This window comes from Notothenia coriiceps, unplaced genomic scaffold (assembly GCF_000735185.1).
Source record: "Notothenia coriiceps isolate Sejong01 unplaced genomic scaffold, NC01 NC01_scaffold00018996, whole genome shotgun sequence".
Classification (NCBI taxonomy): domain Eukaryota; kingdom Metazoa; phylum Chordata; class Actinopteri; order Perciformes; family Nototheniidae; genus Notothenia; species Notothenia coriiceps.
Window position 1 is genome coordinate 1,533,785 of NW_011351697.1, and position 17,088 is coordinate 1,550,872.

Sequence of the window (17,088 nt, forward strand, 5' to 3'; positions counted from 1 at the left end):
CAGCCCCTGCCTGGTCACAGCCCAGCAGGAAGCATCCGAGCCTGGGTAAGAAACGATGCAGAGTGTGGGTCAGCGTGTGCCCTGGGGTAAGAAACTGAAATGTAGGTCTTCCCTACAGGGGACCATGTTCATGATTCATTACTGATCGCTCACTACTGTTTCATCCTATGCCAATGCATGGCAATCTCTCCGTGAATACATGTATGATAAACACAGGCTCTTCTTGGCTGTTGTACATGCATCCTGAAAGTAGGCTACACTACATTGCTTTTTCTAAACATGTTTAAGAGTAGAAAATGTGTCATGAAAGAGTGGTTACCCTGGAAGATAACATAGAATGATATTTACTGTAGCTATCTTCATTGCAGGATACAATTGAATACATTCTAAAAACGTTCATTAGTTTGAGCTGTGAGAAAAGAGAATAAATGTTTATAGATATTACTTTGAGATCATATAATCAAAAAGTACTTAAATATGATTGTTGCTAAATAAAATGACACATTCACATATATTATTACTTTATGTTAATTTAAGATAGGTTTACAGTAAATATCTATACAATATTATGTATAGAAATGCTAAAACATGATTGTTGTGGGCCTATGAGCAGGGCTATTGTTTTTGTTTTGGTGCAGTCTCCTGCTAATGGAGACAATAAGACTCCAGGAATAAACAAATGAGATTATCAATTGTTAATAAGTGAGCTTGAGAGGGGCTGTTAGGCTATAGCCCTATATCTACGTATATCAGTCACTCTTGACATTAAAACAAATAACAGAATATATCTAAATGTGTTGGCATGCAAACATGATACTGAACCTAAATTATCATCACATTGTTGATGTATGATATCTGTAATTTTCTTTTTCAACACCCAGCTTGCATGAATCACATACGTTCATTACTCGCTGTTAGCAGAGCTCTGCAGGGTGATGGGGTGAAGCACTGTGGGGGGTTCAAGGACCTGCTCTGCATCACGCCACTGCAGCTGCAACCATAAATCTAAACCACATAAGCAGCTCCTGTCACACGCATTTAATTATAAAACATAGAAACCATTACAAATCTTGAGAGACACTTATTAGACCAAACGTGAAACAACTGTATTCAACTTTTCTTTTTGCCAGTGCTCCTCTTTCTCTGCGAGGGCCTGAGTCGTGTGTGTTTGCGTAATCTTGGCCAATTCAAACAGTTTTGTTACGGTAAAGAATGGGGGATTAGTTTATGGAGCTTCAAAGCCAAATATAGAAAATACATGCGAAGGATTATAGAGACATCAAAGAATAAAGATTCTGAATATATTAGGGTGCAGTTTCGTCTTCCATCTCTTCTTATTTCTGGTCCTATCCATTGAAATAGGTAATGTGATGCAGAGAGCAGTGGAAGAGAACCGTGGAGAACATTGGCATCAAATTAATCTTCTTTGATTAATTTACAAGGCTGTTCTGTGGGTTTTGCACACACACAAATCACATATTGTGCTGGAAATTAAGCAGTGGATGCTTTTTCTCTCATTATGTGTGTTTTACATTATTTGTCATAAAATATAAATATATATGACTTGTTTCAGAATCATACATTCCAAAAATGTGAAAAATAGCTTTGAAGAGATAGCAGTACATTTAGGGTATGAGTCATCATCTTGTTTTCGGGTCAGGATATAATCACCCCCTGGAGGAATGAGAAGATGGGAAAGTTGTGTGTGTGTGTGTGAGAGCCTATGGTGAGAGCGCACATGTTGCTTTAGAAGTGTGGTAGCAAATCCGAAGAGGCAGACTGAATTGCTGACTTCACCGTGACTGCCAGAACCCGAGGGCAGCTGGAATGATTATATTTTAACACTCTTATGTAATTTGGATGCTGTCATTTTGACTATATGAAGCCCTAAATATAGGGATTATGCTGCAGTTTGGCAATTGCAATATTAAAATATCTTAAGGCTATCAGTACAGTTATGAAATACTTGTATTAAAGTGCTGTTGAGGAGTTGGCACGCGGGGAACAAATCATTTGGAGTGGATTTGAAAACTGTAAACATGCCTAAAGAGGAATGAAAGGTACTTATAAATAAGCTTAGGGGCACAGTGCAGACTAATTATATAAGAGTTGGTCTTAAAAGTTCCCCGGACGTGTGTTTGTGTGCACCACTCTTGTTTTTGATTGTTGTTGCTGGAGGCCAGTTCCCAGCAGATCTAGGAGGATTGTTACTTTATCCTTACAACTGGACGTTAATCTTGTGGCACGGCTTCTGGGGGAACGTAGCACTAACATCGCCGCCTGGTCCTCAGAACACCAACACACACAGAAACACACAGTTTGAAAGTCATAAACTCCTCTGTACACACAGAATGGGTTTATAGTTCATGCAATTATCTGTGATCCATTACATAAAAGTGATTTTTTTTGGGCTGTGCCGAGACTTTTTTTCGCATTCAGACAGAAACAATTGTTTGTTATCAATTGATGTCGGAGCTGTTGTCTATACGATCATACGTAAGCCTATAAAAACCCATGTCATGTGGTATGTTTCTGGAGTTGTGAAATATTTTACTTAAATGTGTTTGTGTTATATCGGGAAATACCTTGCTGGAGTTTAGACATGGCTGTCATTGGCAAACTGTTTGAATATGAGTCATAGTGTGGACGAGGATGAGGATTGAGAAAAACTGGAGTTTTCTCTGCAAGTGTACATGTTGAATCCTGCCAGGCTGAAACACTGCCAACAGCACTGACAGCTGCACTGGCACTGTGTGAAGTCATTTGGATGGATCGATTAAAGAAGTCCAACAGACACAGCTGTGAGAGGAAACTGAATTGAGTGGAGAGAAAGAGACACAACTTGGAGGTATAGATTCAAATTTGACAAGAAGACAGTATATATAGAGAGCGAGAGAAAGAGAGAGATTGTTATCATGGTTGTTACATGTTTTAACCATTTTGCAAGCTGTAATAACCTTGTACAGTGTGCTTTGGCTTTACTGTTTTTGTATACGGTCATGCCACTAAATCCTGTTTGAAATTATATTTCAGAGAGAGAAATTAAGAAAGCATAATGGATGTCTGACTTAGCCTTTCAGAGAAAGGATTTCCTCTTTTCAAGAAATCTGACTCAGCAGGACAGGGAAGTGAGCAGAGTGTAACTACATACAAACCAGAGAAAAGGAACTCCATCTTCTGCTAAACCATAATAGCCCCTGCATTAGTTACAACCTTTGACCTAACGGCGTTTTAACCCTCCTCTCTGTCATGGGAACAGTGCCCCCCTGTTTATGGCAGGTTAACAGATCTCAGATGTGGCCCCTAGCAGTCGGTGAGCGGTAGGTGTGCTGATCTCTAGAGCCCGATGTGGGAGTGCCGCTGGGCGGGGACACAAAGGCCTGTCGAGCCACTGATTGGTCTCTAATGTTCAATGGAGGCGGATCTAACCCAGCAATTTGCTCAAATGCATGTCAGTCGAAAGCGATCAATGCTGCTTTCAGGGACTCCTCGAAATATTGTGTTAGAGTTAGAGAGGTTAATTAAAAAAGATCACTTTGTTACTCGTTTATATTATCATTGTGCAGTGGTGGAATTGATCTTAGATACAAGTTACAACTACTGTTTTTCAGTGATAGTTCGAGCTACTTACTGGCAAACTGTATGTGTTTTTTTATGTTAATTTCACTCTATTTCGCATACAGAAACAAGTGGTGTCAGTACCCCATTAAAATAATGTGCTAGATATAAACTACTATTTGCCTACAGTTTTTATTATGGTATATTGGGCACCACACGTTCAGTTTATTTGTGAGGATGAGTAGGCTACAACTAAAAATATTAAAAATAGATGAATGTCTTTTGTGGTTTTGCATGGAGCTTTCCAAAGTTTAAAAATGATGATGTCATCAGGGCGATATTTTTCCTAATGTTGCACTTATGGTTTGAACTATGTGGGCATTGAGGATCTAATAACATATTATATCCAGTTGCATTATGTGAAATGTAGAGTCAAGAATTTGTGAATCTTGACCCATAGGGTTTTTCTTGGCCCTGATGCATCAGTTTTGTCAAGTGCTGTTTTAATATGTCCCCCAAATCTATTCCTGTGATATATAAAATTGATGGATAGGCCACCACTATACGTATAGGATTTGAATTCTCCTTGGGCTTTTTTTTTGCGTGCCCACATTGTACATGCTTCTGTTTTGGGGATGTGTTTGTATGTACACAAGCAGCAGAATTGCATCCATCGGTATCCATGGTAATGGTTTGAGAGTGGCTGAGTTCTGGGCGAAATAATCCTCCATAAAAACCCCTCTTTAATGGGGAGTTTGGGAGAGGCCTGAGAGAGCTGTGGATTCAAAATATCCGACAGCTCCTGAAGGCAGCATTACCCTTCAGTTTACGGTCTCAGCATGGATTCAACGTGATCGCGTCTCTCAGAGCAGCGGTGTGGTTTCTGAGGAGCGCTCAAATGCTTCACTCAAACGCATTTCAAACAGGATGTAGCGACTGAGACAAGACAGAGCAAGGAAAGACAAGGTTAAATTCTGCGATATGACAAACACCAGGGAGCCAGAAATGAGCGCCACGGCGGGGGAGAAGCAGGCAGCAGGAGTCCCGACGAGGCACCTCACCGCCAGCAGGTCTTGACGGCTGCTCCCGCTGACCTAAGACGACCAGCTCCCTCCGGTGCAAACACACAGAACACACAACATATCCGAAATACTGCACATCCCATCGGTGAACCTTGAAACCGATAATGGCGAGCCAGAATGACTGTAGTGTGAAGGTTGCTTTGAGGTAAGCCTCCGACGTCTGTCTGCTGCAAATGATTTGATCACATTGTATATGTGTCTCCTTATGGTCAATTAAATGCATGCTGCACAATAGTCTTATTGCACTACCTACTACACCCCTTATTTGTACAGCTACAGACAAGAGCACCTGGTTTTATAATCTACATGGGTGGTGCTCTTTACAGTATTGATAAGGAAACGCATGTGGCAGCACCACGCTATCTCCATATGATTGTTTTTATGTTGAGGGCATACGTTCTCCACAGCATTGGTCTGTTTTGTGCGAAGCAGAGGCTTGCATTCATCATTTACCATTGGGTGGAGTGACAAGGACAGCTGCAGCCAGGTGCAGGGAGGAGAATGGGCGTTTCTCCTCCAACACATTTTTGAATTATCATTCTCAGATGCAACTACCTACAGTATCACTTAATCACAAGTATAGTGAGCATATTGCATGTGTATGGCTCAGTTAGCTCCCTAAATAGGGTTGAAAAGCAGAGGCCTGTGGTGTTTTAAAAGAAAAAAAATCCTACCTCTGCAAATGAATCAGGCACAAAGACATGCTCTCCTTCAGAGCTGTGTCATTCATTGCCTTTGTTGGAAATGCACCCAGGAGCTTGGGCAGCAGAGCAGCTTTCCTGGATTTGAATCAGGAGATTTTAGCAGCCCATCGATTGTCTGTGCCAAGACCAAATGCAGATTGGGAGAGATCACATAAATGTGTCTGTGCTGGCACTCATGACTTAAATGGGATTGGGGCTAGGTTTGCAATCATGCTCATTTTGCAGTGTGCGGAGCTGAGGCGGTGGTCTTTGACTCACACCCTCTCAGAGCCGGTCATCAGCTAATGAATCCCAATTGGTCATAATGAGAGTTTTTTATAAGAAGATTAAGAGGAAATAGGCATCTTTACATCTTCTCTTGATGTGCAAATGTGAAGCAACTAATACAAAGTAACAGCAAAATGTTACTATTCTTCAGCATGGACTCTACTGAGGTCTCCAACCTCATTTTGGGAACCATTGATTGAGCCTAGTGGGGGTTGAGGATGGGGGTCGGCCAAGTAGAGGAGCCTTTTAAGTCGAACCTTACAACCGATGGCCCCATTTCCCCTGGGGAGGTTTCAGAGTGACTTGTCAATCAATCGCTGAGTGGATCTTCTTTTGTGCTTGTTCACAGCAACTGTAACAGGAAGTGTTGGGTGGGTGGTGTTTGCCAAAAAGGCGAAGAGAGAAGGTGAAAAGAGAAGCCGCTTAGACAGCTGGTGGCTGCTGCTCTGCTGAAGTTATTGATTGAAGTCTGGAGAGAAGAGGCTTCTTGTAATAGTGTTACTGAACAAGAGAAGGTGACAGAGCTCGCTACATGCACTCGACACATGCGCCCTTGTGTTAAGCTGTGTCCATCTTTTTTCGGTGATGCAATGTTGACATGATCATCAGCATTTAAGCATATTGTCAAACTTTGCAAAAGATCAAATCAACACAAAGGGGATTACAATCACAGCTTTAATTAAGTTGTATTAGCAAAAACGTCACTTTGTAATTAAACAGTTTGTGTAATTGTATGACTATGCTGGTGGGCGAGCTAGTGCCGGTCCTTTTCATCATGTAGGATCTATGTGTGTATTTACACGGCCTTTGAGTGCCACCAAAGCGTTTGTGTGTTTGACAGGAAATGGGAAGGCCACAAATAAACACAAGGAGAAGGATAATTTCCTGTCGTATAAGCGATGGTTTTCCCAATGACAGCCAAGCGTCTTTTTCTTTCTTTCCCTGAGAAAGTCGGCTGCTGATAAGAGAGGAGGGTGTTTAATTGCTCCCATGTTGTGCAGCCCTTGAGCAGGCTGCATTAAGCTTGGGTCTCATGCATGTGTGTGTATATGTTTTGGAGGGCAATGAGGTTGTCTCGAGGGCCAACTGAAACACACACACACACACACACACACACACACACACACACACACACACACACACACACACACACACACACACACACACACACAGTCTGAGTCGCCAGCATCCATTTCCTGAATGTCTGCACTGCCTTCCCTAAACAATGGCCATATAACCAGTGACATGACCTACAGCCCTGCATACAGACTTGACAGTCTGAGGAATGGATGTTGATGTGAAGCACACACACACACACACACACACACACACACACACACACACACACACACACACACACACACACACACACACACACACACACACACACGCGCACGCTTAGGCAATGGTGGTTCTGCAGTGCATTCGAGTTAAACATGACGGGGCGCATGTAATGTTACTTCCTACTAAGCTGCCGTCGTTAAATTGCTTCTGGCTTGGCTGTTTCATCTTCATACAGCTGCCTTCACTTAAGAGAAAAGTCTGATGCAAATGTTCTATAAGACTAACACTTCCTGAGTCTCACCCATCTGAACCCCCACACACTCATATTCACTCACAGCAACGGTTCCTCCTCATCTCGTTGATCTTGAGTGCTGCATTTCCTCCTGATTGAAGGTTTTATGTTATGGCTGGCTCTTTGTGTGCATGTGCTGCTATAAATGTCAATAATTCTACTTTTGTGAGTACGCATGTATGTTGGGTGTAACTTGACATGAGAGTTACGAGCAGTGTGTTAATTACCTTCAGCATATCGATCTCACTCTCTCTTGCAGTTTCTCTTTCTGTAGCTCTGCCAACATACTCATCTCAGATCAGAGAGCGACGCTGGTCTTCCACCAAAGTGCTAAGTCAGCCTCAATAGCTGTGTAAAAATAGACTCAAAGGCAAATCTGTTTAGTGCTGTGGTATTTTAACCCTGTGACTAGTGCTTGATGTTCTCACCTTAACAGACTCTTTCTCGAGGCTTTTTGTGGAAGAGAAACTTGAGGAATCACAAATAAATGACTGTTTTATGCATTTGTGGTTCAAGGTACTGATGCTCAAAGAAAAACATGATCTTCTGCAAATTGAACACAAATGATCCTGTGTTCTTCCGCAGCCTACAGGTGGATGACCGGGGTTTTGTGGACAGTTATGAGTTATGACGCAGAGAGTTATGGCCTAAAGCCCCTTAAATAGGAGCTCAGCTGAGGAAAAATATTAGCTTTTATCTCTCTGCTCTTCTGCTGACGTGTCCAAAAATAGTACTTTTCAGAAACGCAAATGTTTGTCCGTAAGTCCATAAAACTACAGACTGTTTCCTCCCCATGACCAAAACACATTTGTTTCAAAACAAAACAGGAGTACAAATGCGGAAGAGGCCCCTCACAGCTGATACACAAAGGCTTTAAATGTGAGTTTTTTTGTTTTAGGACGTTTCCTGTGTAGGCTAGTCTCGCCTGTTTCCTGTGTGTGATAACAGTTCACCCCACATCACGTACTCTGTCTGGGTTACACACCTCCCCAGGGGGTTCCCTTTACAAATGGCTTGACTCTGGTGGGAAATGTGTTTTTGTGTGTGAGACTATTAGCCAGTATGTACTAGTCACAGGGTAGTGTTGCAATGTAATCTCCTCATGAGTGCATTCCTACATTTAGGCTCAACATTTATCCCCCCAATGACCAGCTTGCTGCAGATTTACAGCCACCGGCCAGCAAGAGTGAAAGCGCTTGTGCTTTGATGATGGGAGTCGCCACTGAAGTTGTTTTTTATTGAGCGATTTGGTCTCCAACGAGGGAAGAGGAGCAGGAAACATGACGGAGCACACACCCAGGCTGGCCTTCCACAGCTGGGCATCACTTCCTCCTCACGCTGGCCTGCTGGTCACATGTTGTCTGTTGTTGTCCTTTTAGACCTACCAGTTCTGTATGAATGTTCTTTGTGACAAGAGTGCTAAAGACGCTGCCTGACGCCTGTCTATAATAGCTTAGCATTGAGTGAACAGTGTATGCTCTAAGCAGAAAGAAAGAGGAAAAAGAAATCCACTGACATAAGACCTGAAAGGTGACAGGAACATCATGTTACTTTAAACCAAAGAACACAGTGATGCGTGGAAGGCAACAATCAGAGCATTTCGTGACAGTAATCGGCTTGAAAAGAATAGTACTGGGTGTTTTGTTCCTCGCCTAGAGTGACTGTTACATAATGTGCAGCTCAGAGGCTTTACCAGCAGATTGATGACGAGGAGGTGAAAAAGCTATTTAAGACAAAGTAACCAAGGTTGCAGAGCAAAAATCCTAGTTTTTCAATCAATTTTTCCACAATAACACAACTCCTCTTATACACACCTGATGACAGCTGTTGAACGGAGCAATTTGAATGTTTTTCTGGAAGAGCTGACTGTCAGGGAGGCGTTGCTTGTGTATATATCCCAGGGCGAAATGTATTGTGTACTTAATCAATAAATCAGAAACATTTCAGACCTGGCACAGACTTTAAAATGAGTTGAGTAACTGCTGATGAACTTGTCCCTATTAAGTGCATCAGCACTCCCTGATGGTTTGCGGCTGTTGCAGAATGACTTCCTGTGAAGGTGCTGCTGGACTATCCACACTTCCTGTTCACTTCCTGCTTGAAATGCTGATGAGCCTGTTGATGCAGTTCAGTTAAGATTTCATCATCACTGAGTGAGAGCATAAAGCTGAGAGAAAAGAAGGTGGAAGTTAACCCCTAAGTAGAGATGTCCCGATTCGATCACGTGATCGGGGATCGGAGCCGATCACGTGATTTTCAAAAGATCGGAATCGGGAGAAAAAAATCGGGGATCGGGATTTTTTTTTTTTTTTTTTAATACTTTTTTAAAAATTTTGTATTCAATGTTACAAAACAAAAATGACCATGTTCAAGTCTTAAAGTCAACCTGAGGCCTTAGTTTTGGTTTCAAATGACAGAACATCATGTATGTGTTGCTTCTTTGGGGCTTGTTTTCATAGACCTGGTTGCTTATTTCGCTCAAATTTGGCAACAGAGTGGGCAGGGCGCAGTGTCTAATTGTAGCAGTAAGCTAACGAGTACTGAAAGCTTTATTTTGTTTTGATCCAATGCTGCACAACTGAACTGATCCAATGCTGCTGTGAAAGAAAGAAGCTATATCCATGTTGGATAGAATATCCAATTTAAATAAAAAAATAACCTTAAGGGACAACTTGAATGCTTTTTTTCTTTTTTTTCTCTTAATGCATTGCATAAAGATCGGATCGGGAAAAATCGGTATCGGCAAATTGTCAAAATCAAATGATCGGAATCGGATCGGGAGCAACAAAAGGTGATCGGGACATCCCTACCCCTAAGGCCAGCAAAGAATACCTATAGGAATCCGCCTTGTGCTCTGTTGCTTAACTGAGAACAGAAATGAAAGCCCTTTTTAAAAAAAAAAACAGCTCTTCTAAGAAAAAAAGAGGCTTTTTGACCTTTTGTTATTTTCTCTCGCTCAAGCTCGTCTGCACTGTGAGCAAAATAAAGCGTGAAACTGTAGCCAAAATGCTGGAATGTCACCAGCTTTCTCTCCCCCTCCTCAGCTCCTTCTGCCTCCTATCCGCCAACTCGTGCACACACACACACACACACACACACACACACACACACAGATCTGTATTTATTTGAATTCGTCCATTTGAATTCGGTAAGGAATGAAAGGCGCTTCAGTCTGAATATTTGCATGTTTCTGTTATCAGGGTCTCATCATATGTCAGCTGGAGTTGGCCTTCTAAACAGTCCTCCTCACTATAGCCATTCATGCTGCTCGGAAACAAGAAAACCTTTTCAATTGGTTGTTTGGACAGCACAGAATTGTTTTTATTTATTCATTCTTTAGCATTTCGCTTTCAACCTTCCGTGAACTGCATATTTTGATCGCAATAGCAACTGATTTGTGTGTGTTGACGTGTGTGTGTGTGTGTGTGTGTGTGTGTGTGTGTGTGTGTGTGTGGGATGGGGGATGAGGCGTAGCAGAGGCCCTTTAAACAGAGCACCTCTCGGGTGAGCGCAGACAGAGGACACAGTGTGAATGAGTCTGATGTCACTGCAGGTCTTTGTGCTCCCTGCTGAGTTTGCACACACACACATTCATATGAAGACACACTGAGCAAGGGAGGAGAATTGGAGGGTAAAAGAGGGTTGAAGAACAGGATATATTTTTAGAGAGGACAGTAGGCAGGAAGGGCTGAAAGTAACAAGGTTTGCAGAGTCAATTCTCGTCTTTGTTTTATGAACTGCTCTTCCTCCTCTCAAAGAGCAATGCTTCCTTCAATTCAACATGAAATTCCAAGGAGAATCTAAGAGGAAAAGAGATGGACGGAGGAAAAAGACGCAACTGTCTGCTGTTGTCAAAAGGGCTACTGTAGCGTGCAAATATGAGCTCTTAGCCAAACATGCAATCATTGTGTGTCTGCCTGTCCATGTGTGCAAACTGTGTGTGTGTGTGTGTGTGTTGTGCGTCCGAGCATCGTGTGTATGAATAATTTGGGCACAGCTGCACGTGTTTGCCATATTCCCGCAGAGAGAGGAAGAGATGGAAGTGTTGTGTCTAGACTGTGTAGTTTATTTACTTCTCTATGTTATTGTTGAATGTCCTTACTAAACAATGTCAAATAATATTCTTCTGCTTTTTGAAAATGTGAACTACAAATATAACTTGACTTGCCGGTAAACGAGTGATAGATATTTATAATCATTTGATCTGTTATGTGTCTCTTTACACATGCACTTAAACACACAGATAGAAAAATATTGATTCAAATGTAACCCTGTTTTTCCTTTGTGACTTTGTAAGCCCTGTGGGCCATTCCTGAATACGAAAATGGCATTTAACTCAGTGAGGATGTTTTAACATTGTGGACAACACAAAATAAGTTAAGACCTCTGAACGTGTGCCAGACTGTGTCTCAGTGCATGTTTCAGTAGAGCTGCTGTCACCTTCTCTGTGTGTGTGTGTGTGTGTGTGTGTGTGTGTGTGTGTGTGTGTGTGTGTGTGTGTGTGTGTGTGTGTGTGTGTGTGTGTGTGTGTGTGTGTGTGTGTGTGTGTGTGTGTGTGTGTGTGTGTGTGTGTGTGTGTGTGTGTGTGTGTGTGTGTGTGTGTGTGTGTGAGACCAGCTGGCCTTTAATCACCTTCAGTGCTAAGTAGCTTAATCACTGCTGGAGTGGGTCTCTGAGTTTGTTTTGTTTAGTAGTTGGGTGTAAAGGCAGGAATATGACTGCAGGACGAGGCTATTGAATATTTCAGCACAAAATGACTGATGATCTAACTTTAATTTGCCCAGTACCTCCATCTGCAAAATGATGTACAGACTTAATATTTTGTGCTTATTAGCATTTATTAGCATGCTAACAGGCTAAACTAAAGGCTAAAACCGTTAACACTGCATTATATATATTTGTATATCTATATACAAACACACGCTGCATATAACTGTTAAACGCTGCATTATAACTGCTAAACATCAGCGTGATTCAAAGAGACTTTGCCTTTGGGATGTATAAAAAGTGAAATAAGAAAAAAAAATGTGGTTCACAATGATGAGTAGAAAAGTCATGGCACTGCTGATCAACAGTTTTATGGAAAGTCCCCACTGTGCATTAAAATCAGCAATTTATCGGCACTGTAACGCGGCTCTCCAGATAAGCACAGTTAAATCAGTGAATGAATTGTATAGACTGTCTTGGAAAGAGTCTAATACCTGGACATACTATGATAAGCTAGCTTTAAAGCCCCTTCCTTTCTTGGAGAAAAGCATCAGACACATTTAGCTGCAGCTCATTATCTTGTCTGCTTCAAAATTCATCAGACTAATAATCACCATTCGTAGGTTATACAACTTATTTTTGTATCATCTAACCTCATACAGCTCTGCAGGCATTTGAGGAGAACACACGCGTGCTCATGTACCAGACAGGAAAGCAGAGACTTTAGCCCTTGGCTAAATTCAAATACCTACAGACAGATGTGTTGGCTGGCTACATTAGCCATCATGCTAAATGTTATCTGACAGAACAGAGGCTGGTTAGCATAACAACCAGCCCACAAGGGAGCAGACAGGCAGAGTCATGGCAGCAGTCTACAGGTCAGCTGTGTGTGTTGTACACTGTGTATGGATGCAAATGGAAAACACAATCATGATTTTGGCTGCTGTTTGAGTTGCAACCTTTATTCTTTTTATTCTTGAAACGGATACATCATCAAGTACACAATATTGTATGATCCTCAATATTTAGTTTGGTTGTTTTGAGTCATTTTGTGTTTTTTTTTCTTCTTGAAAACATCACTTTACATTTAAATAATTCACATAAATAGGTCAATGTGATTTCAAATATTTCATTGGTGAAATGAAAACATGGGATTTTATGTAATATAACATTAACCACATTTTAAAGTCACATTTAAGGTTGCGTGGTTCATCACATGCGAAACAGCATTTCATGCGTAAGAAAACTTGTTACAGGCATGTGGTTTACCTTGTGAATAAATTAGCATGATAATTGCACATGTGAAAACAAACATTAATTTCCTATGTGCTTTAGAAGCAAGGGTGCTGAAGCCAGGATAATTAAAAGCAAAATGTGAACCAAACCTCGCATTGACCCCTTTTATTGAGGGATGCTTTATGATTCCACCTTTAGTCTTTGATCTTTTTTATGAAGTCCATACTGGGTCTCCCAGTGCCCATACCATAATTTAGTCTCAGACCGAATCACTTATGTGACATAGTTTCTGGCTTGTTCGTGAAATATATCACTCACACTCTCCAGATTGTAGGTATTCACATGGTGGCCCATACTAAAATCATACATTCATGGTACTAAGAAGCACTTTGGCTAAAAGCAATCAGTATCCATGGGAAAAACAAATGTTATCTGGATGTCCAATGCTTCCTCTCAGACCGTTGAAGTTAATTAGAATAAGGCAGAAACCGCCTAGCACCTCCCTGACCTTGACGGGGCCGTCTCTCATTAAATTGTAGGAAAGAAAGCTAATTTGTCTTGTGCCTCCACCTCCCCCATGGAGCAGCAGACAGAGCAGACAAGGGGGGTGTGGGGTGGGGGATGAGGAAGTGGGCTGGGGATTGACCCAGAATCGGCTCCGATGATGCGGACTGATGTGCCCTTGTAACAATGAGACAAGATGATCATTTGAAATTGAATGATAGCCAGTGGTGAGAAATTCTAACTGAGTGGCACAGTTTCTGCTGTGATGATCCAAGACATTGAATAACGCCTCTATTCTTACACACTTATTACTGTTACAAGTATAATTCAATGTAGCTATTATATACCAAACTTGGACTAACATAATAAGATCTTTAAGTATGAGGGTCGTTTTGCTTGTGTGAAAAGCCTGAGGGCCCTTACACTCGGACAGTATATAGCTCCATCTGTTATGGCGCGGTTGATAAAGCCTAGGCAATGTGTTTCACAGCTGATTCTCCTCACCACTTTTGTTGTATTCAAGTTTCATGTGTAGTCACGCAGCTCTGTCCCGCTTCACCTGATAGCATCAGCATAAAAATGTGATATTTGAGACCCGGAATTGTCCACAGATTCTACTCTGAAGCCTTGGCTTTAGTTCCCTTTTTATCCATGATGTGCTGGTTTGTTGTCATGGGACATGGGTATCTATCCATCTTTCTATTTCAAGGACAACAAACAAAAAGACAGCCACAAGGCCAAAGTTGTGTACCAAGAACGCCTTTAAACGGACATTACACTTCAACAGTGTATATCTTTTGGAAATAAATTCCTGATTGAGATCGTAAGTTGATCTTACTGGAACATTTAACCTAGCCCTTTCCAGACAATGTAGGACAATTCTATCCTTGTTGGATATGCTCATGTTAACGTCGATGAACCAGATCGCTCATTTGTGCTCCAGTGTGCGACACTGCAAGCTAACACAACCAGTCAAACCAATGAGCACAATATATGTGAGCCCTGCTCTCCCTTGTCACCGGGCGGTTACCAATCGGCAGAAGTGCCTAGGGCCACAGGGCCGCCAGTCTGTGAAAATAGAAAGATAGATAAAATGAAAAGTGGCTCGTATCCATTGTATGTCTGAGTGTGGAGGTGAATAGACTGGCATCATCACATGAGTGTGTAGCATCACTGTTAGTGTAATCCAGAGAGAGAATATCCTATTTTGATGGAGAGGTTGTTTGTATGAGTGTTTATGCTATTGTTCTCCAAGCTGCTTAAATAGTAAGACTACTCAGATGTTTCAAGAAATGGATATTAATGCTTTAATGGCATAGATCAGTTTCATAGAGCCACAATTTGAAATTGCCCCATTTCCCCCATAATTACAATAAATCCTCACATTTGAGAATATAGAACCATCAAATGTTCTCCATAAGGTCTACAATATGTCATCAAATATTGGAAAATGGCCATTACAATTTTCTAAAGCCTAAAGTCATCAAATGTCCTGCTTTGTCTGAACAACATTCCAAAATCTAAAGCTATTTGACCTCTTTCCAATCACCACGTGTGTCAGTGTGGCGAGACAGACGCAGAGGAAGTGGCAGAAGGTGTCCACTCTGAGTCTGCCTGCGACCCCCTCGGTGAGACAGCTGTCTGCGCCCAGCGCCAGCCTCTTGTGATCCATGTCCTACTTCCTCTACACACGGCCGCTTATAACGTGTGCTGCCTTCTTTGCTTTCTCATTTACGTATCCCACACACTCAGTCAGCTATCCCGTCCGTTTACTTCATGCATCACTGCCTCATTTCTCGAAGTGTCCTCATTAGTGCCTTCTCTTCTGGTGCTCCCACCTGAGCCAGCAATTTTGCTCTCTGAACCCTGCTGCCTTTGCGACCGTGCGTCTCTTTATTGATCCTGGTATTCTGTCTCTCTAAGCCAGAGGTCAAAGCTTGCTAAATGCCATACTTTACACCTCATTGACTTTATTAGATGTCAGCCTATTTCATTCATAGCTAACGTGAGCTTACCTTGCCAGGGACAAAGCACAGTCAGGTTCCCATTGGTTGTTTCTGCCATCCCCTTAGAGAGCGTTGGCTAGCACAAGCTTGTGAATATGTATGTGTATGCGTGTTTGGTCACATGCCTGTAAGCCTGCTGGGATGTCGGGCCCATGTGGAGGATTGGAGGCCGAAGCGAGAGACAGATTTTATTTTGAATGGCCTGCCTCCATAAACCATTATGGAAGAGTCATGCACAGATGCTTAGCTGATTAAGAGGATGGCATGATGCTGAGGGAAAGGTGTCTTAGATGGATTGTGATGGATGGAGACAGAGAGATGAGGAGGCCGATTGGAGGGAGAGAGACAGTTGATGGGTTTATGTGCGGAATCACTGCAGACAGGCTGATCCCGGGAATCAATGTGAGGACTGATTAAATGGGCAGCAGCAGCACAGAAATGCCTACTGTAGCTTAATAATCAAAACATCGAGCCTTTCAGCTGCACTGTGTTTTATAGAGATTGTGGTTATTAGGGTAGGTCTTTAATGAATAGGCCTTAATGAATGAAAGCTATTAGATGCAAGAAGATGTTCATTAGTGCTGAATACATTTACTTTAAGGCGAGGCATCGGGAAATCTTACATTCACAGCCAACAAAACTGCATTCACTAATTATAATGCAAAACACTATTTCCATAGATAATAATGACGTTTGTGATTACATTTATTCAGTGATGATACAAAATGTCTCAAAGATTATGGGTTGGATTTAAATGTATTTTGGTGCAGAGAGCTGGCTAGGATGGCTTGTAGTAACCTTTTTAATCTAGCAATGTTATCATGTAAAAAAGTTTCGAATCATTTTGTTTGTAAGCCTACATATATGCTCAACTAGGGGGTGACTATGGTTTCCACTATAGCTATTAGTGTAAGCATTTAGCCCAAAGCACCATTACACCCAAATAAAATCTAAACAAACTGCCAGCTTGGTTGTAGAACTCTTTTCCAATCTTTTTCACCCATTCTTCTCAGCTTAACACATCTTGCATACATTTAGACAAGGACAATTCCCATTTTAGTACAGGAACTTAATTTAAGTGCAGGAATGATCCCATTAATGTCATTATTAAGCAATAGACTAGGGCTGTCAAACGATTACAATTTTTAATCAGATTAATCACACCTTAAAAATGTATTAATCGTGATTAATCACCATTCGAACTATGTCCAAAATATGCCATTTCTTTATGTATATTGTTGTGGGAATGGAAAGATAAATGAAAGAAGGCGGATATATCCATTTAACATGTATGTATGTTTATTATAACATTTTTCTGTGTGTCAAAATGAAAGACAGCCCACACACCTATCAATCATCAAACCGTGGGGTCTTATTTAATTTCAACACGTAATGTTGTATCGATGTATATAGAGCAGTGATGTACTACAGCAAAAGTATTCTCCGTC

The 17,088-nt window shown here is 41.6% G+C and overlaps 1 protein-coding gene across 1 annotated transcript in view; it reads left to right on the forward strand.

Moving 5' to 3' along the window:
• Positions 1-4,416: 4,416 nt before the first annotated feature.
• kif21b (kinesin family member 21B) overlaps positions 4,417-17,088 on the forward strand; it is a 50,414-nt gene continuing 37,742 nt past the window's right edge. The window contains exon 1 of the mRNA XM_010778066.1: positions 4,417-4,785. Within this exon, the coding sequence (XP_010776368.1) occupies positions 4,745-4,785 (41 nt within the window). The 5' untranslated portion in view covers positions 4,417-4,744. The remainder of the gene's footprint in view (positions 4,786-17,088) is intronic.